General features: G+C 31.9%; 2 protein-coding genes and 1 long non-coding RNA gene across 3 annotated transcripts; 2 read left to right on the top strand and 1 right to left on the bottom strand.

Moving 5' to 3' along the window:
• The first annotated feature begins 4,931 nt into the window (after positions 1–4,931).
• On the top strand, positions 4,932–6,248 carry LOC123657136. The gene is made up of 2 exons (XR_006743661.1): positions 4,932–4,983; positions 5,729–6,248. It is a non-coding gene; the product is annotated as an uncharacterized LOC123657136 (long non-coding RNA).
• Positions 6,249–12,154: 5,906 nt separating this feature from the next.
• On the top strand, positions 12,155–14,592 carry LOC123657033 (nibrin). Its single transcript, XM_045592634.1, has one exon. The coding sequence runs from the start codon at positions 12,394–12,396 to the stop codon at positions 14,233–14,235; it is 1,842 nt and encodes a 613-aa protein (XP_045448590.1). The 5' UTR covers positions 12,155–12,393; the 3' UTR covers positions 14,236–14,592.
• LOC123657034 (ribosomal L1 domain-containing protein CG13096) lies at positions 14,290–17,125 on the bottom strand. Its single transcript, XM_045592635.1, has 6 exons — positions 17,077–17,125; positions 16,636–16,992; positions 16,363–16,501; positions 14,896–15,319; positions 14,590–14,749; positions 14,290–14,450 (listed from the first exon to the last, which is right to left on the bottom strand). Exons 2-6 carry the CDS (start codon positions 16,986–16,988, stop codon positions 14,393–14,395), a joined length of 1,134 nt encoding a protein of 377 aa, XP_045448591.1. The 5' UTR covers positions 16,989–16,992; positions 17,077–17,125; the 3' UTR covers positions 14,290–14,392.
• Positions 17,126–20,662: the final 3,537 nt, after the last annotated feature.

Below are 20,662 nucleotides of genomic sequence, written 5' to 3'. Positions count from 1 at the left end.
CCTATAAAAAAGAAAAGAATCGGGAGAGGTGCAGAAGTAATTACTCATAAAGAAGCTATTGCTAGAATAAAAAAGGAAAAAGAGACAAAACTTGCGAAATCCGTGAATAAGAAAAAGAACACCACTGCCACAACAAATATAAGAAAAAGGAGTACAAAAAACAAAGAAAATAAAAAATCCAAGAAAAAGACAAAGAAAATAGATAAGGTTGAAACAAGTAACAGTGATATAGAAATGAGTACGCACAGCGATTCGGATCTTTTGGATTTGAAATCTGATATTGAAAATGAAGCGATTATAATGGAATGTATAGAAAATAGAGAACTTGAAGGAAGCCAGATAGTGACAAATATGATAGGTCAAATAGATCTTGAGAAATTTGAAAGTAGCCCAAAGATTGGTGGCCAAAAAAATAAGAAAATGATGGTTAATAATATTGATGACGAACAATATGTGAGAGGTCAGGGCATGAAAGAAAACCATGAGGAAATTTTAATAAATATGCAGCCTAAGGAAGTTTTAGGAGATCAAGACATACAAGATATGTATGATGAGGCTGACGGTGGTATATATCTAGATGAGACTAAAGAAAGCTGCTTTATTGAGGTAAAGAATGAAAAAAAAGCAGAAAGAAAGGATATCAAACAGGTTAAAAAAAATGAAAAACCAAGAACTATTAAGGTATCCATGTTATCAGAAGTAAGAGACACAGCAGATAACCATCCATTTTTGGTCTTCAACAAATACGATCCCCCTAAATCAACAGAAAAATACACTCATTCAGTGCTTAGGGATCAGAATTTTAATACACCCAATCAAAAAATACAAAACTCTATTTTGGATGATTATTTTGCAGCAGGTTGTAGTAAAGAATCAGAAAAAAACACCTGTGTTTCATATGATATAAATGACTGTATTATAGTAAGGTACATATTTAAGAAGAAAGTCAAATATTTTGTGGGAAAAATAATCTCTAAACTAGGAAACAAATATGAAGTATCCTTTTATGTCCAACACGGAAAGAATGACAGCACAATATTTAGGAAACCAAAGAAAATGGATATTGATACCATAGATGAAGAGATGATTGTGAAACCAGTTCAATTAATAGCTTTGAATCAGCAAGAATTAGATTTTGCTTTCTTTGAAGATGATGATTTGGTGTATTTTGATTGTTAGTTGGAAAATGTTGAACTTGATTAGATTTTCAAATACTTAATATACTGCTGCTTAATATTTTTGTGATTTTTTAAGAAATACATACTTAATAGATATTTTGATAATTATTTTAGCATTTATATGAGTGATATTCATTATAAATAAGTATGAATGCATTGCATGTTTGCGTATCGTAGCCGACGTGCTTTGCAATCATCTGGTACCGCGTCGCGATCAGAGGCTCATTGAATAGGAACAAACGGTTGAGTTTAACCGTCGTACATTTATATTTATATTATTATAGTATTTTTTATCCAGATGAAGAAGACTTAATTCTATTTCAAGCTTAAGTATTTTATAAAGATGTGCTTTGACTTTTGAAAAGATTAATTTGGTAAATTGTTACTGTAAATTGACTTGTCGATAGTCACTTTCACATCACTAAATTTAACCTGTTTAGCTACAATTGCCCCGAATATGAATAAAACTTTTATTTTCGGACTTTGGTTCTTATTTATATGGCCTGAAGGTACTAAATTAGTTAATTTTTATAATTTTTGTCAACATTTTTGTGTCGGTTAAGCAAAGACTTATTAAATCTGGCTGTAATTATTAATGGCTACAATAGCCCCAAAAACGGGGTATTTGTAACTAGTACGTACAACCTCCAGTATTTCCCAAATATATTATTATTAAAAAGTCTATTTGAAGTTGTGTTTGCACAAAATATGAGATTAATAAACGTTTCAAAATATCCCACACATAAAGAACTAATATTATACACCTCAACGTGTTTTTTTTAACGTCAAAGCAAATCAATGCTGAATTTAGCTTACAATAGCCCCGAGTGACCTTACACCAAAAACAGAATACATATCAAAGAAAAAGAAAAAAAAAAGATATTTATTTATTTATATTTATTTATTTATATTTGTTTTATAAAGAAGTTTATGTTATGTTTGTAAATCATCTATGTTATAAGATTTATATTATATTTATTCATATTTATTGATTTTAATTTGTTTTATAAATAAGTTTATGTTATGCTTGTAAATCATCTATGTTATAAGATATTATATTTATTTATTTTAATTTGATTTATAAAGAAGTTTATGTTATGTTTGTAAATCATCTATGTTATAATTAAATATTAATTAATATCTTAATAATTAAGAATTTGTTTTGTTAACATGTTTTTTATGTTTTAAATCATTTTGTTTGTTATTGTTTGATAATTGATAGTTGTTATTATTTAATTTGTTTTGTAAAAGTGTTTGTTATTGTTTGATAATTACTATTTAATTTGTTTTGTAATGGTGGATTAAGCTCCGATCCTTCTCCTACTTGAAGAAAGAGGCCTAGAATGTGCTGAGAGCTGTGGGATGTATCGCAGTATGTTTACGAAAATATAAAATTTGTTTGTTAGCTGTTGTGATCGACATGCCTTCAATAATGTAACTTTTTTGTATAACAACTTTAAATTTGAAAAGACTACCGAGAGTTTTGTCCAGCTTTTTTTCCTCTCGGCCTACACTAGGGGAACATCAGGTTAAATAATTTGTTGTAATATTTATTTTATAAAGCCGATGACATAATAGATAGGTGATGTCTACCGAGACACTAGTGATCAGGGCAAAATAATAATTATGTTTGTAATGTTTAATTGTAACAATTACCTTCATTTTTGTTTAAAATGTAGATTTTTTTTCGCTGGTTAAGTGTAGTAGTACCAAGAAATTTAGTAGTAGTGTAGTATAGTATATACCAAGAATTTTAAATATACATTATATATATATATACAAAAAACCTTTTATTTTAAATAAAATTAAGAACCCTGTGCTCAAAAAGTATCGATAATTTTATCTACTAATTTATCGACCTTTTTCCACACTATTATCGATTTCCGGTAGGATAACAGAAACAACACTATGCTTCATTATTACCAATTTAACGAAAAAAATAGAGCTCAACCACAAAGTTGGTACTTGAAGTATAGCAAAACCTTGAACCCGGAGCTCGACCGTGTCTATGGAGTGACACCTCTTTACTTATATACTCTTTGGCTTTCTACACACATAAACATGATAGCTATATAGGAAGCATAGATCAAGTAAAAAAAGGTACCTAGATAACGCACCTAGAACAGAAAACTGAAGCCACTTTTTTAAAGTGTTGTAATGTGTGAGTGAGTGAAGTGTTGACACCTTTTAAAAAAAGTCCCTAAAATTTTTATTAAACAATTAATTTAATATAGGTAAAATGGGTATGTGAAAATAAAAACCTGTTTATAGTTTTAAATAAATTTACTAAAAATAAAACAAAAAATCGGTAGAATAATAAAAAATATATTCGTAAGATAATCGTATGAATGGACACTTCCTATCTCCTCTGTTTATCTCTTTTCATTTTGTAGTCGGTTTTTTTTTAACTATTTTTCTTAAACCTAGGATCCTTTATGTTGTATAAGTTTTTTAAATTTTTGTCGCTTAGAACTCAGAGTCATCGTCATTGTTTGCATTTTACTAATATGATGTAGTCTAATGTTCAAATATTTTTCAATCACTAATCGTATTAAATTGACTTTATGCGCATGGCCAGCATAATCGTGGTCATTTTCTCAGTCTTACAGCCGCTATCCATTCACCTCTTATTAAAATATTCGTTGGAAACCTAAAACCATGAAATTTGATAGTAAAATATGGGTACCTAGTTTACTCAAAAATTGTAAAAAGTTAAAACATAAAACAAACGAGTTAATAATTCATAAATATATTTTGATTTTTTTATTTTCAATTTATGTAACATAAAATGACACGAGAAAAAAAACAATAACTATGTCTACTTTTTACTTAATTATTTTTCTGATTGCGTACAATTTACTTACCCACATTTTGGGGTATTGAAAAAAAGAACTACTGGCAACACTCCCGTGGTACGTCATTTCGTGACATTGAAATTATAAGTTCCGAATAACCTCAATATTATTTTGGAATAACAATAAATTTAAAGTTTTATATGTACTTACGTGTGAAACGATATTCCTTCAGATTTTTTGTTTACTTTGGTATTGTTTTTGCACCATTTAATCACACAAGACGGCATTTTATAAGCAAAGTTACTGTATGAAGCCTCGTGACATACTAACGAAAATGAGCGTAGTTTGATGCATATGTGTGCGTGAGCGCGTGTATTTACTTGAAGGAGCCGAGTTTTGTGGCTTCACTAACAACAAAGGCCGCGCATTATCTACTTTTTTTTACTATATCTATGATAGGAAGGCGCGTTTTGCCGTCTTAATTAAGAAGGGCACAACTAACATTTTTTGCGAAATTAAGTTATATATATATTCGAAATCAGAAAAAAGAGGCCTATCTGCCTAATTTTTTGTGTATTTTTAGTAGCAAAATTAACAGAGATAGTATAAGCTTAAAGGACACAACTACACTATTATTTAAGTTTTAGTACAGGAAAAGGGCGCATTGAGATATATGACGTATACGCCACCTTTAAATTTTAGTATATTTAATTGAAAAGGCGTAACTGGCGTACGTCAAATATAAAAAGGCTTATGTGGCACTTGTGCTCATCTTTTATACCAACACATTAACAATTAATGTAAAAGAAAGGTCACAATAGGCAGTTATGGCTTTATTATTAAACCTACGTCTTAAAAATTGCAATTAAAAAAGTCACACTGGTGGTTATGTCTTTGCTACTAAATATCAATTAATATAAATAAAGTGAGTGGGGCGAGGTATTCAGGGAATTGCGCCAGTTATGCCTAACATGTCGATATGAGTCCACGCTTGTTGGTGCGTCGCTCTGGTAAGGTTATTTTTATTACTTATTTCTATGCTTATTAATACTTTTTATTTATTTTTATCTAAACATTTTTAACAACAAATAACCCTTCTAGACTACAACTAATGTTGTTAAAAAATCGTAGAAGGGTTAGTTGCTGGTAAAAATATTTTCGTATAGTGAAAATCAAAATCAAAATGTATAACAGAATAAATGTTAAAATCGCTATAGCCGTGTTTTTAAGCTTTTGCTATTTATACTATTTATAATGCATAATTATAAATAGTGATGCATTTTCGTGCATTGTCTATAGGTACTTTATTAGCTAATTATGTTATAAATGTTAAAATGTATTTGTTTGTTTGTTTGTCTGTCTTTCTTTTTCATCGCTATATAGGTATAACGTCGCAGTTGTAAGTGTGAAGTTGAAAAACTACTGGCCTTTTTTATACAGATACCGTTGCTTTGACTTTGATGACTAGCCTGTTGGCGCAATTTGTAGTGGCCCTACTTTCAGTGCCGTGGGTTGCGGGTTCGATTCCCGCCTGAGTCTAGGTGTAATATTTGTATTTATATATGTATTATTTCTATGTATATTTATAAAAAAAAATATATAGTTATAACAGTCGGCTGTTACCTGTAACACAAGCATTAAGTTTCTTACCATAGGAACAGACGACCGTGTGTGTGTGTTATAAGATATTTATTTTATTTATTTATTTAGCGAGTGTAATTGCTCAGCAATAATAATTATACTATTTTTTTTCAGCAATATGTCATCGAGAAGCGCAAAATTAGTAAATGCTGCTTTACGCAACGAAAATTTTGTAAAGGAACAGATATCTGTCGCATCAACAAGTGCCTTTAAAAATTCCGTTCCGTATTATTACACAAATATTACGAATTACCTTTAACATGCCAACAAAACATCAGTAGCAATAACAGTGACTCGGAATCCGACTTTATACCGTGTTCACAGAAAATTAAACAGAACAATTTTGGAATCACCTGAATAATCGGACGGAGAAACAGTTCAACTGACTAAGAAAGGGAGTATAAGGAAGCGGAAAACATACAACGTTAGCTTAAAAGATCGAAAGAGACTAAAGAATGAAGAAAAAATATTAACTAAATATTTTGTAAAGGCAGGTTGCCAGGAAAACATCTGCAAAAAAAGTGCTCAATTTTGATGAATATTGTTTACGTTTGTTACTGGTTGTGTTAATTTTTTTCATTTCAGACAAATTATGTGCTGCAAGCCATTTTAAATTATACGAATTTAATTATAATTTGTAATTTTGACTAAATTCCTTAATCGATACAATTAATTTAAAATAAAAGTTTGATTTTCTAGTAACTGCCTTGTTTTATTTTTAGAAAAGTAATAAAGTTTTAATATTTTACTTTATATTTTTATGTATCTAATTTTACACTAAAAGAGCACAATTGAATAAAAGTGCCTTTTCATGGTAACATTTCAATTTTGTGCTGTGTGGCTACGGCACTAAAGAATTTAGCCACCCCCTCTCTTCCCGTGGGTGTCGTAAGAGGCGACTAAGGGATAACAAGGTTCCACAACCACCTTGGAACTTAAGAAGCCGACCGATGGCGGGATAACCATCCAACTGCTGGCTTTGAAATACACAGGCCGAAGACGGGCAGCAGCGTCTTCGGTGCGACAAAGCCAGTACTGCGGTCACCAACCCGCCTGCCCAGCGTGGTGACTATGGGCAAAACACATGAGTTCACGCTATTTTTGGCGTCAACTTGTGGAGGCCTATGTCCAGCAGTGGACTGTTTAGGCTGTAATGATGATGATGATTTCAATCTTTTACTTAATATTTTACATTAAAAAGGCGCATTTTGTTGTATGTGCCTTTTTAACGTAATATTTCTGTTTTTACCTTATTTTTTATGTTAAGTTGAAAGAAAAAAATAAAATTATTTATTATATGCATTAAAAATAAAAGAAATATATTGCTATAGTCTAATATGTACTATATAAATGCAAGTATTTACATTCGCACAATTTCGGAAAACATAGCTTTGTGATGATTTTTTTCATCAAAATAATATTTTAAAGTCCTTTTTCTCATTATTTACAAAATGTTAGTTGTGCCTTTTTTAATAAAGACGGCAGCGTTAAATGTTATATTAATTTTTGTAAGAAGGATACAAAATTACAAAGATCAAAGTCTTCGAATCCGGGCCGAAGAATAAACATTAACTAGCTGACCCGCGCCTTATTTTGTTTTCTTTATTATAATAATTACATATATCGAAAAAAAAAATAACCTATCTTTCAAGTTGGATCAAACTGTACACGGTGTGCAAATTTGATTAAAAACGGTTAAATAGTTCAAGAGTCCATTGCGGACAAACAACGTGACGCGTTTATATATGTATATTATTATATTAAGACCTTACTCTTTTTTAATTCTTTTGAACTAAATGATTTTAATGGCCATGAGATTTATTTTAGCGAGCAAAATGAACACTAATTTTTGAACTGTGAATGAACAATTTTTTTTTTAATATCTGTAATATTTTATGTATGTTCTTTTGTTCTATACTCATGATGTTATGAGTAGTATCGAAAAAAAAAAATATCGTGAGATCGTACTCATAAAAGTATCACAACACAAAAGTACTCGATACCTAGACTTGTTGATCTTCGACTTCCAAAAAAAAAGGTAGTCGCTTCAAATTATCGTACAAATTTCAGTTAACAAAACAAAAACGATAATAGTACTCATTTAAAACTTTCGACAATGCAAAGTATCGAGTACAAAAGTATCGGTATCGAATGGTAATGTACTCGATACCACAAACTATCGATACTTTTTTCGTGGCCCTACTCCCTAGACACGATATCTAGGTCCAGGGGTGTGAAACTCGCCTACGCTTACGCTTCAGCCTGTAATATCCCACTACTGGCCATAGGCCTCTTTCCCCATGTAGGAGAAGGATCAGAGCATAGTCCACCACGCTGCTCCAATGCGGGTTGGCGGAACTCGCCTACATTATCGTAATTCAGAAATAGTCATACAAACTAACGCCATCTCTTGGACGAGGAGGGTGAGTGATTCATAGGTATAAAAAGATATAAAATATAAATATATTTTAATTTAACTCCAATATTTTTCGCCGTGGAAATATTATTGAGGCCCATCGTTCATTAGTCGGCCATATTTGAATTTGAATGACTCCTCGTTTTTCACCTACTCCACCCCAGCCTGCAAAATAATGATATTTGTAAAAAAAAAAAATACTAATTGATAGATTTTGAATAGCTCAATTCAACTACGTTGTCCTTTTAAATTGCTCACCTCAAATTATATAATTAAAGTCAAATTAAAAAAAAAAAAAAAAAAAAAAAAAAAACAAATATTTTCAAACTCCTATATCTTTTGATGTATACAATATTTTAAATTGCTCAAAGTGTTAAAAAACTGCTCATGTTGCATTTATAATTGCTCAAGTACAGATTTGAACAGCTCCACTTTCCTTAATTTTTAAATAAATATAAATAATTTGAACAAATTTAACGTTTATATCATAAGACAGGTGTACGCTGCGCGTGCGCATAGACAATGATGCGAAGCCAAAAATTGCGGATATTCGTAATAAAAAAGATACTAATCGATAGATTTTCAATAGCTCAATTCAACCTCGCTGTCCTTTTAAATTGCTCACCTCAAATTATTTAATTCGACTGTATTTTTTTTTAATGTATGTTACATCCGAACTTTTGACCGGGTGGACCGATTTCGACAAATTTTATTTTAATCGAAAGGTGGTGTGTGTCAATTGGTCCCATTTAAATTTATTTGAGATCTAACAACTACTTTTCGAGTTATATCTAATAATGCGTTTTTACTTGACGCTTTTTTCGTCGACCTACGTTGTATTATACCGCATAACTTTCTACTAGATGTACCGATTTTGATAATTCTTTTTTTGTTGGAAAGGGGATATCCCTAGTTTAGTACCATGATAAGGAAACCAGGATCTGATGATGGGATCCCAGAGAAATCGAGGGAAACTCTCGAAAATCCGCAATAACTTTTTACTGGGTGTACCGATTTTGATAATTCTTTTTTTGTTTGACAGGGGATATACCTAGTTTGGTACCATGATAAGAAAACCCGGATCTGATGATGGGATCCCAAAGAAATCGAGGGAAACTCTTGAAAATCCTCAATCACTTTTTACTGGGTGTACCGATTTTGATAATTTTTAATTTAATCGAAAGCTGATGTTTATCATGTGGTCACGTATAAATTTTATCGAGATCTGATAACTACTTTTTGAGTAATCTTTGATAACGCGTAGTTACTTGACTATTTTTTCGTTGATCTACGTTGTATTACTCGTCGATGTAATTGAAGTCGGTTTTTTTTCGTTTGCGAGCAAACACAATTAGTTTCCTTATCATGGTACCAAACTAGGGATATCTCCTTTCCAACAAAAAAAGAATTATCAAAATCGGTTCATAAAAAACGGAGTTATCCTCGAACATACATAAAATATATATATATAAAATATATATACACGGTGATTTTATAACCGTTTTGGAAACGAAATATTTTACTTTGGAATCATCTATAGTACATATAAAAATGGATAAATCAATTGTAATGTTGAATAAAAAAAAGTTTCAATTTTAATATTCATTTTTATTCGATCGACTTGGAAAGTAGTAAGGCACTGATCATTCATTCATTATTTTATATGAATGAAACACGTCCGTGCGCGTTTCGGTTGATAAAAGTATACCTATAGGCGCGAGCTAGCGAGTACTTACGTAGATAGACTCGTTTGTCCTTCATACTTTACACGGGCTTAGGACCGTCAGAAATACCTATTTTATTTAAACTTCTTTTCGATTATTAACCACGATTGTTCTTTTCACAACAAATCAATTTATAAACGGACTGTAGGTATAAACTTCAGGCGTATTTAAAAAATCGGAGTTTTCTACAGAATAATTAACTTACATACCTATTAACAGTTTATTTACACTATTTACACTTCTCTGCATCGAAGCAACTGCTCAAAATGGAGTCCGCTGCGTTCAATACACAAACGTACGCGTTTAATACAATTGTCTTTTAATTTTCTTAATGTGTCTTGATCACTTTTCACTTTATCAAAAGCGTCCACTATCGCAATGCGTAAATCATCACAGCTTTCATATTGACTGACGTGTATAATTTTTTATTTCCGATCACAAGAAAAAATCCAGGGGCGTTAAGTCAGGACTTCCAGGTGGCCAAGACACAGGCCCTCCTCGACCTATCCACCTATCACTAAACTCACTGTCCAGGTACATCGTCTACTAACTCAGATATTACTCTCCTTAACATCTCTAAGTACGAATTGCCGGTTAGATGACCTTCAATAAAAATAGACCCTATTAGTTGGTCGTTAATAATACCGGCCAACACGTTCACACTGAAACAAACGTGACGGTTTTCTCGTATCAAGTGGGGGTTAATTAGAGCCCAGTAATGCTCATTGTGCACATTGTATAGTCCCACTCGAGTAAACAGTGACTCGTCCGTCCAGAGTATGTTGTCGTTTGTATTATTTAACAACCACTGGCAAAAGGCGATTCTTTCCGGTGCGTTGTTTATTACGTGAGCCTTACGAAAATGATACGCGTGTAATCCTTGTGTACGTAATATCTTCCATACGAAGTTTTGGCTAACATCGAATTCTCTTGCTGCCATCCTTGTCCTCCGCCAGGGATCGCGCTCGAAGTACTCAAGAACATCTTCAAACTCCGGCGAATAATAATTTAAACGTCCTTGACCTTGTTTACGCATGTACCGCTATGGTATTACTGACCGACTGAAAGCCAGGGACGCGGGACGCCGACGATTACAAGGACAAGTGAGCAACGCCGTCATTGGTCGACTCCGGCGCAACTCGGTAGCTTTGTTTTTATTGGTTAATACGATTTTGTGACTCGCTATTAAAACGTATAGTATTTCTATTTTTAGAATGTACCTACCGTGTAGCGCTACTACTGGTTCTCACTTTTTATCTGTAAACGATATGAATATCGACTTTGATGAAAAAAAAAATACATATATTATTAAATTAACGTTATATATAGGTTCTGTTATTGATAAATAATTCAAAATTTTCGTTTCCAAAACGCTTTCAAAATCACCCGGTATATATATATATATATATATATATATATATGTTTACGGTCAAATTGAGTAAACTCCTCCTTTTTTTAAGTCGGTTAATAAAATAGACGTAATAATTAACTCTCTTTATTCCTTTCATTGCATTTAGAATTCGTTATTATGTGTATTTAGTATCACTTTTATGTATAAAGCAATATTTTAAGAATATTAAAAAAATTCAGGACCTTTACATCCGCTTTCCCAAATTGGAATTTCCTCATACAGAGAAGTTTAACCAATAGAAATCTGTACTTGACAATACAATTCAAGAAAAAGGAAGCTATTATATTTACAATTCCATTCGTATATGTTACAAACATTTCGAGGGGTACTTCAAATCATCAAGCAGATGATTGACGAGGAATACTGTCCCTACATTGAACTTAAGTAAGCACAATAACTTGTGAGAGACACAGAGTTGATTTGGTTGATTTTATTTGCAATCTTTGTATTGAGGTGAATGTATACAGTTGGTGCCTGGGATTAAATCGATTATTAAATGGAAAATTTTAAAATTTTGATAGGAATAACCATGTTAAAAAACAAGCATCCGATTATTATAATAAAAGAAGAAAATAAACAACAGTTTTATAAATTCTACGGGGTACTGGTGTTTTATTTTTAAACCCTCGATTTTCTGTTATTATAGAATTAATTTGAAATCAAAATTTTAATACGTAACACAAAAAAATATTAAATATTCTTAATGTACATACTTGTTACTTTTTGATGAAAATTAATGATAAATAGATATAAAATACTTTTCACACTATTTTCACCAATTTATTAATACAAACTGTTTATATTAATAAATAAGTGGAAAAAGTGAAAAATACATACAGTATATTATTTGAATAATAATCATTCTGGTAAAAAAAAAGAAGTAAACAGCGCCATCTGTTGGTGGGGGAGGTCGCGATACATCAATTTTAATTTCTGAGTGGCGTATCTATACCAGTATATAAGTGTATAATCTATGTCTAGGTCTCTACTCTCTACTCTCTGGGATCAAGCACAATATGATATCTGTTGGATATCTGAGGATAATAGTATAAATAATAATATTATAAATATCTTTTTCGTATTGCAAATTATAGTTTGATTTTAGTGTTTACGTGTTTTTGAATAATAATAGTGTATCATCATCAAATAGTTAATTATAATTGTATATTGTGTTTCTTTTGTTATTAGAAAATTGCTTGCCGCCACAAGTTTTACAACATTGGTTAAGATGTGGTATTTAACTTCAGAAAATGATAAAAGAATCGTATTTGTATTACCAGGAAAAAGTGTTACATTAGGTAGAAGTCTAGATGGGCAGAACTGCAATTTTGCTATATCTGAAGATCCTTCAATTAGTAGAAAACATGCAACCCTATCAATTTCTGATGGTGTTTTAATTTTAAAAGACTTGGGGTCTAAGTATGGTACTTTCGTAAACAATTCCGTGAAAGTTGAACATGATACAATGATAACACTAAATTGTAATGATATTATCAAGTTTGGTAAAATGAATTCTATTTGGAAGGTTCAGCAAATCAATTTAACAACTTGCACATCCACACTTAAAGGAGAAAATCTTCAGAATCTTAAAAATATCCTGGCTAAATTAGGCGGAGTTGTAAAGAGTGAGTGGGACGACACTTGTGAATATTTAACAATGCCTGCAATAACACTGACAATAAAAGTAGTATTAGCATTGGTTCAAAATTCACATATTGTAACCATTGATTACTGGAATAAATGCATTGAAGCTGTAAATAATAATCAACCATTGCCGAATCCAAATAATTTCATACCTCAGATATTAGAATCAACACTGAACAAAGAAAATGTTTCTTTTCTTGCTAACAAAGAGAGAAGCTTATTATTTGCTGGCAAGAAAGTTATTTTCTTTTCAAGAAGGCAGTTGGATTTATATAAAAGGGTACTCTCAAAAAGTTGTGGTACTGCTTTGTTACTAAGTGAATCTAAAATGACAAAATCTGCTTTATGTGATGACAGTGTTATTGTTATCCAGTATATTGTGTCTGCTTCGAGTCAAGAGACTCAAGCTCAGAGGGATCAAATTAATGACATTGTAGAATATCTGAAGAGCAAAGGAAAGAGGGTGGTGGCTGATGCTGAAATAGGTCTCGCTATATTATATTGTTCATTAAGAAAATATTGCAATCCATCATTCAACTTTTCATCAGAAGTCATAAAACAAGTACCTTGTCAGGATACAAACAAAAAAATATTAGCTCCAGAGTCCCAGGAGACATCAGAAAACTTATGCAAACAGGAGAATTTGTTGATTGATGAAAGTTTAACACCTAATAATCATTCTTTAACAGTAAACAATGATAATAATTCTAATATTTCTAAAAGAAAATTAAGTGAAGATGCTGATAATGCTAATACAAGTAGTCTTTTTAAAAAACCAGCAACAGGTAGTACTAGTATGTTAAGTTCTAATCACACTAACAAAAGACAGAATGATAATGAATATAGTAATTTAGAGAATCCTGCAAAAAAAATTGCTGTTGATGATAATAAAGATGAAGGTGATGTGTTTAACTTTGTAAAAAGTGACAAAAATATGAATGGAAGTAGCTCTAACAGGAAACTGAATTTAACTAAACCTATTAAAAGAAAACACAGTGCTGATGATGAAGAAGATCTATTCAATTTTGTAAATAAACCAAACAAGAAACCTACTTTGGACACACCTTGTAGTAGTAATGCAGAACCTCTAGATGATTCCTCAACAATAACATCTAAAAGTGCTATTCCAATTGATGATAAAATTGACATAAGTACTCTAAGAGGATCAAAACTAAAAGAATTAATACAGATCAATTTAAATACTCCATGTTACAAACACATTAAAAAAGAAGACACTTTGGAGTTAGATGAAAAATTCAGTAACATAGACTTAGGTTCTACAAGTCTTGTTGTAAGAAATGATTTAATTGTTAAGCGGGAAGCTATTCAGGTAAAAACTCCAGAAAATGGAGTTAAAAACTTCAAAAAATTCAAAAAAGTGTGGCCTGTGAAAATGCGAGTAACTATGGGATCTGGAGCAGCTTAAATATGATTGCAAAATTGGTTAACACACAAATGTATAAAAAAAAACAAAAACAAATTGTGGTTAAAAATCCATAGTTGTTTTATTACTTTATCATTTCAAATGTAAGTCAAGAGAGATGTTAACACCTCTTATACATAATAAATTATAATCTATTATATTATTCTTCATTATTTTTGTCATCTTCTTCATTTTCACTAATATCTTGCTCCATATCACTAAAAGAAAATACATTTTAGTTAAATTAGCATTTTCAGTAATACCAGCATTAATAACCAACCAATATTAATCTGTAAAAAAAGTTAACTGCCTTTGTTGTCAATGTGTATAATTAATTTAATAGAAAATGAGTTTTACCTGCCATCTGTTTTATTTAAATTCCTTTTGACATGCACAGTTCCATCTGGTGCTACTCGCACAGTACAGCCTAATTGAGTTGTAAGTTCACCCTCATAATCTTGGTAGTTCTTAGGTTTCTTTTGTTTGCTTTTAATTGTTTTTACTGAGTTTGTAGGTCCTGTAATGTTATCTTTTAGTAATAGTTATAATAAAATAGACAGAAATTTATAGAATGTTCTGAAGCTGAAGCATTTACATGCTAATCTCAAATTCTATTAAGAAGTAAGTTAAATGGTATGCCGTTATTTATCACATGAAACTTACTTAGTGTAAGATATATGAGTATAGATAAAGACAGAGGCAATTTTATGGATAGAGATCGTATATTTCTTTCTCCTCCAGGAAACTTTTCTTTGAATTGTTTGACTAATGCCATTATATTTTCCTTTACAAGATTCTTTGGCATCGCAGTGTGACCCACTAGAATTGTAGATGTTTGTCCCTCACTCAAACGTAACATTACAGTTCTCAGTCCTTTATCTATATTTTTCTTGATATCTTTCTCATTTATTTTGACGGGCACCAACATGTTATGTTTTTTAAAGAACATTTTTCCTAATACATGTGATACATGATTTAATACTCTTGTGTCGACCATTATAAAGTCATGTTGTGTTAATAATCTCCTCTTTAGTTCAAACTGGTCATATTCAACTCTTAGCTGTCTCATAGGTAGTATAGTTTTGACCTGAGGAAAAACAGAAAATTTGAAACTGAAAAAAAAGCCTAAAAGAGTGCATCTATTTCTATACGAATATACTACATATCGTCGGGGATAGTGCAAAACCGCGTAACTAGCATTGATTAATTCCGCATATCTGACAAATGTAGCCAATTTAATTTTTAGAATTCACGCAAAATCTTGATTGACTGCCACCACTTTGACGTGAGTTTATTTCGATCGATAGGAAGCCAGAAATCGCCGAATAACAATATCGCGTATCTTCGGCCGGCAAGTATCGACACCGCGTAAGTGAACTAAACCGTATCTATGTTGAAGAGGCAAAAAAAAAAAACGGAGAGGCTTCCAGAAAACTTTTTTGGTGATGTTATGAAAGGTTCAAACATAGCCTTGTTTCAACTGAAAAAAGATGCATGTGATCTATTTTTTTCATATAAAGTAGGTTATTACTGAAGAAGAATATCAGCAACATTTTTCATGAAAACATTTAGCTAGACAAGAACATACTTCAGACAAAGAATATGATTAGTGTTATAATAATAATAATAATAACAAAAGAATAAAAATAAATAAAAATAATAACCAGACAACCTTAACCTTATATAGGGCATGGCAAAGGTCGAAAAGGACGAATAGTGTCACCTAAGACGATATCAATTATTGAGTAAAAAGACAAAAACAAATACATACATATACAATATATATAATACCATACACAACTAAAACCAACACACAAGAGAAAAGTTTACGTTAATAGATTAGATTGATACTTTTTGATTTGTATTTTGTATTAGTATATACTCAAAGTAGAAACCATAGGGTTGATTAGTTTGATTTTGCTGTTAGTGCAAATTTTAGTTGTATACAGTTGATGTAAGTAGCATTGTAACAATCATACTCATGATAAATAAACAAATTATGGTTTCTTAATATGAAGCAATGTATATTATATACTATGTATACTATATTACTTCATTTTGTTGAAATTATTTGCAGACTTCATAATAATAAGTAAAAATATTAAAAGTTAAAGTATTGTTAATGCTTACTGATGTTACTCCCGCTTCTCTTAATATTTCTTCCCAGCGATCAATTGTAGGTTCATGGTCTGGTTTTTTTCCTTTCTTTATATCAGGTGTTATTAAACATACTTCACCAGAAGATGCCACGGTGCTATGAGGTAGTGTGCTTGAAGTAAAATAAATGTATTAATTATAAACAGGATTCTTAAACAATGTATGAACATAAAGCTACTATTTCTAGAACATAAAGTTTTATTCAATTTTTTTTTTCAAAAAGATGTTTTATATAAAAACACATACAATTTTAAATTGCCTTTAGAATGTAGTACTTTGATACACCGTATCTCCATAAATATTTGAGTTTCATCGCCAAAAATTACATTTTTCTTTTTATCGTTTGAATCTAATTTCTCTAAAGCATTCAAGCAAGCAGTCACAATTTTATCCGTGACTGCTTTAGTAGGCATAACGTATTTAATTTTTTTCTCCACTGTTGTTTCAGGTGCTGAAACTAACTTTTTCGTTGGCGATATTAACGATTCTTGTTTTAAAACTTTTTTAAGCGTTTTTGTTTTTGTTTTAGTTTCAACCGTTTTTTTAAGACCGGCCTTCTTTTGACGAGGTTTAACAGCAACCATTGTTTTATTTTTCATTGCACTAAAACACAAATTCAAGTACTTATTGTGAAATTAGGTTAAGTTATATATTTACGTATGAAAAATGTGGTTAAGAAATAAGAACCTAACGATCGTCTTTAAAGTCACGTTGTTTTGACATTGACAGACTATAAAAGAGCATCATTGGAGTAGAGTAGAAACAGCGTTCAATTTTCGTTATAAAACACGAAAGGATTGGTAGCTAATCGTAACGGAGTTTTTGAGTTCGCTATAAGTTTTATAGCATTTATAGTGCCGTGTAATACTAGTCAGTTTACACATGAAACTATCAATTAAAACGTACAATATAGGTAATATTAATTCAATATATTTAGTAATTATCTAGTAACGATATACATGAATAAAATGTAAAGAATATTCTAAACATTTTTTAATGTCATATCAAAAATCGACCGTTCCAGCGGGGATCGAACCTGCATCTCCGACTGACGAATGTTTATAATTTCTTAATGTGTGGGTAACATAAAAAAAAAATCATACAAATGTAAAGAATATAATTTTTACGACGATTTTTTTTTTACCAGTATTTGACGCTCAGGGTACCATGCCGGGCACAACTCTAGCGTGTGCTGTTCAGAATCCTGATTCGCGTCACAGTGGTGGCAAACTGGCATCGCTTCACGTTCAATCTTACACAGGTATTCGCGAAAACAACCATGACCGGTCATTACCTGTGTAAATCAGAAGGTGACTCGATGCTTTCGTCTCATCCAGGTTTTGAAGGCTGGTAGGATTTCTCATACAACGCGTTTGTACGCATAGCGCTCCTCGTGGAAACGGATGTACCAAACGCGAGAGATCTTCGATGCTCCCGTCGTCTAATGGCTTCGAGCGCACCGTTAAGACTTTCCCCGCTTTGTCGGAGGATAAGACTCCGGTTATAGACCCCTCTTATCCATTTTCGGCAAAATGTTCAACGGCGGAAAGCGTGCCAGTATGGTTGCAGCCTCAAACGATATCGTGCGATATCCTCGGACTGTACGGATAGCCACTTCGCTGTAAGCTTTGTAATTTAGCTCTACAGCGGCGGACGCCCGAAAGTCAGTGAGACCAAATAGATGTCCCGATAGAGGGCCATCGATCGCACGACACCGGCGTTTAGACAGCGAACCTCCTCTCGTGGTCCCCCGAGATTAGGTAGCAGTCTATGCAAAGCACCCACTATCTTATCGATCCGGGGAACTAGGCGCTCGAAGTGCTCTTCGAAGCCCCAGTGACCATCCAGGACTACGCCCAACTATTTCATGTACTTGGCCACCTGGATGCTTGAATTACCAACGCGAATGTGTGAGTTTGGAGCTTCTTTGCTTCCGGGCAGACCGTGGAACTACAATACCTCGGTCTTATGCGGCGCTATCTGTAGACCGACAATTGATACTACGCTAACTCGAATTTTCGATAACTTGATAAAATGTTTTTTTTTATATGTAATAAAAAAAAATGTGAAATTGCTATGAATAAATTAACTATTAAAGATACCAAATTTCAAATAAGTTTCTTAATTAGTATAAAAACTATTACGTTTTTCCTCGTTTATAACCCTCTATTGTAAAGTTCACATTTATTATGAGTTAGCTTAGTACAAATTGTTGGTGTCGAATGTACGGTATAGTTAATATAATAGACTATTGTATAAGCATAGTGGAATAGAAAGAATGTAATGTATGGATAGTATGTATTATAAAGAAATATAGATTAAAGATTACCTATGTAATTTTCGTGACAGTGCACTAAACCATCAGGCTCTGTAATATACTCTTACATTCATATTCAATATTGTCTGAACGAATATTTCTAGTGTACTTTGAAGCGACTGATTAAGAGTTCTGACCGCCCTAGGCTAATTAAGAAGACGCGCCCCCACCAGGTGTGTTACTGACGGCCTAAAAAGTATTAAGTGAGTAGAGTAGTAGTGTGAAAATTTTAACATGATTCATACTACTTATAAAAGTTTTCAGATCAATCTGCAAACTAACGCTGTCCTTTAATCTGCATGACTCTCAACCTTTTTTTTTACGTGGGGAACTTGTATTGGCTTAGTCTCTATAGACAACTTAGTTAGTTTAGCCATTGCCATTGACATGAGCGTGGTCTTATAGTGTGAAGTTGCATTAAAAAAATGGTTTTTTTAAATTTTTCACATGAATTTTGAGATTATGTGAAAAAGTATAAATTCGAAAGTTGTAGATCTTTATACTACTTACAACTTTGTCATTGAACTTTTTTCCATAGCACTTATTGTAGTGTAGTCGAAAATCGAGATAAGTCGTTTTTACCATTAAACTCCCACCACTTCCCGACCTCAGATCGACCGTAATTTATTTTTCCTTTCATTTGCGTTGTATTTTGTTTCTTTTACAATAGGCTTTATTTTATCTATTCTATTCATTTTAGTGTTTTGTCTCAGTCTAGGGGGGTAGATGCAACTTCGCTACATTAGACTATGCTACATTAGTGCATGCGAAGACACGATTTTAGCGCGCCTCCCTCGATCGGCGCGCCCTAGGCTGCAGCCCAATTAGCCTAAGGGTTAATCAGGCCCTGGTACTTTGAGTAAGTTTCGGTATTACTAGTTTTTTAGACTTTACTAACTAAAATTCTAAACGATTTATACATATCATATTTAGCCTATTTTAAAAGTTCGAAAAAAATATATAAAAGGTATTAAAGGTTTCCTTTAAAAATCTCCACGCCTTTTTAAGATGCGTTGTGTCGTTTGTTTACGAATCTGGAATTAGCTCGCGAGCGAAACGCTCTCGGGTAAAACTTTGACCAGAATAGCAAACAACCCAAACCCACTGCTATGTAAAACTTTCATCAGGTGTTGTACATTTTACAGTACTACAGAAATACACTGAGCTCAGCCGAAACACCAATATACGAGGCGTTGAATATTAAATGATGCACGAGTACGAGTCCAGGAACTTTTTTGTCACATTTTAAAACAGAATAAAACTATCGACGTTCGTGTGACCTTACATCCACTATGTAAAGATATCCTATTTTTTTGGTACGTTTGAATGAATTATATGTTTTAATTGAATGAATCATACATTTTAATCTATACTTGTAATAAAACTATAGGTCTAATTTTATAATTAAAAAAATTCAAGAAAAAATATATGTTTGAAAAGCAATTTACAGCTGATACTGAAGCTCTTAAGCCTAAATATATATTTTTTTATTTTTATATCTGTCAGTAGGTATATTGGTCTCTCTTCAAGAGAAAATTGTAATCTATTTAGATTATAATGATAAATTAAATTAAACTACGACCTAGCATGTTAGATACTTTGTATTCCGAATTTCAATATGATTTTCTTGCAATAGGATGTGAAAGCCAAAATCTATAATTGCGAAAAAAGTTTCGGTTACAGCTTGTAAATAATGAATGAAGTATGTTCGAAGATATTTCTGTATTCGTTGTTATTTTGCCACGAGTATATAAGAGATAAAATAATAAAATGCATATTTATGTCCGACCATAAACTTTATGAGGGTAGGTACGTTTTTCCAGGCATGTTACATCAGGGGCATTTTCCATATTAAGTTTCCAAAATATATGTCTATATGTTATCCAATGTCAACCAAATTACCAGAAAAATAAGATGCAGTCGTTTCAAGACAGTATTTTATAAAAAAAAAATTCG

The sequence above is a fragment of the Melitaea cinxia genome, chromosome 10 (genome assembly GCF_905220565.1).
Source record: "Melitaea cinxia chromosome 10, ilMelCinx1.1, whole genome shotgun sequence".
NCBI classification, from domain to species: Eukaryota; Metazoa; Arthropoda; class Insecta; order Lepidoptera; family Nymphalidae; genus Melitaea; species Melitaea cinxia.
This window is presented reverse-complemented; position numbering and strand designations above follow the sequence as displayed.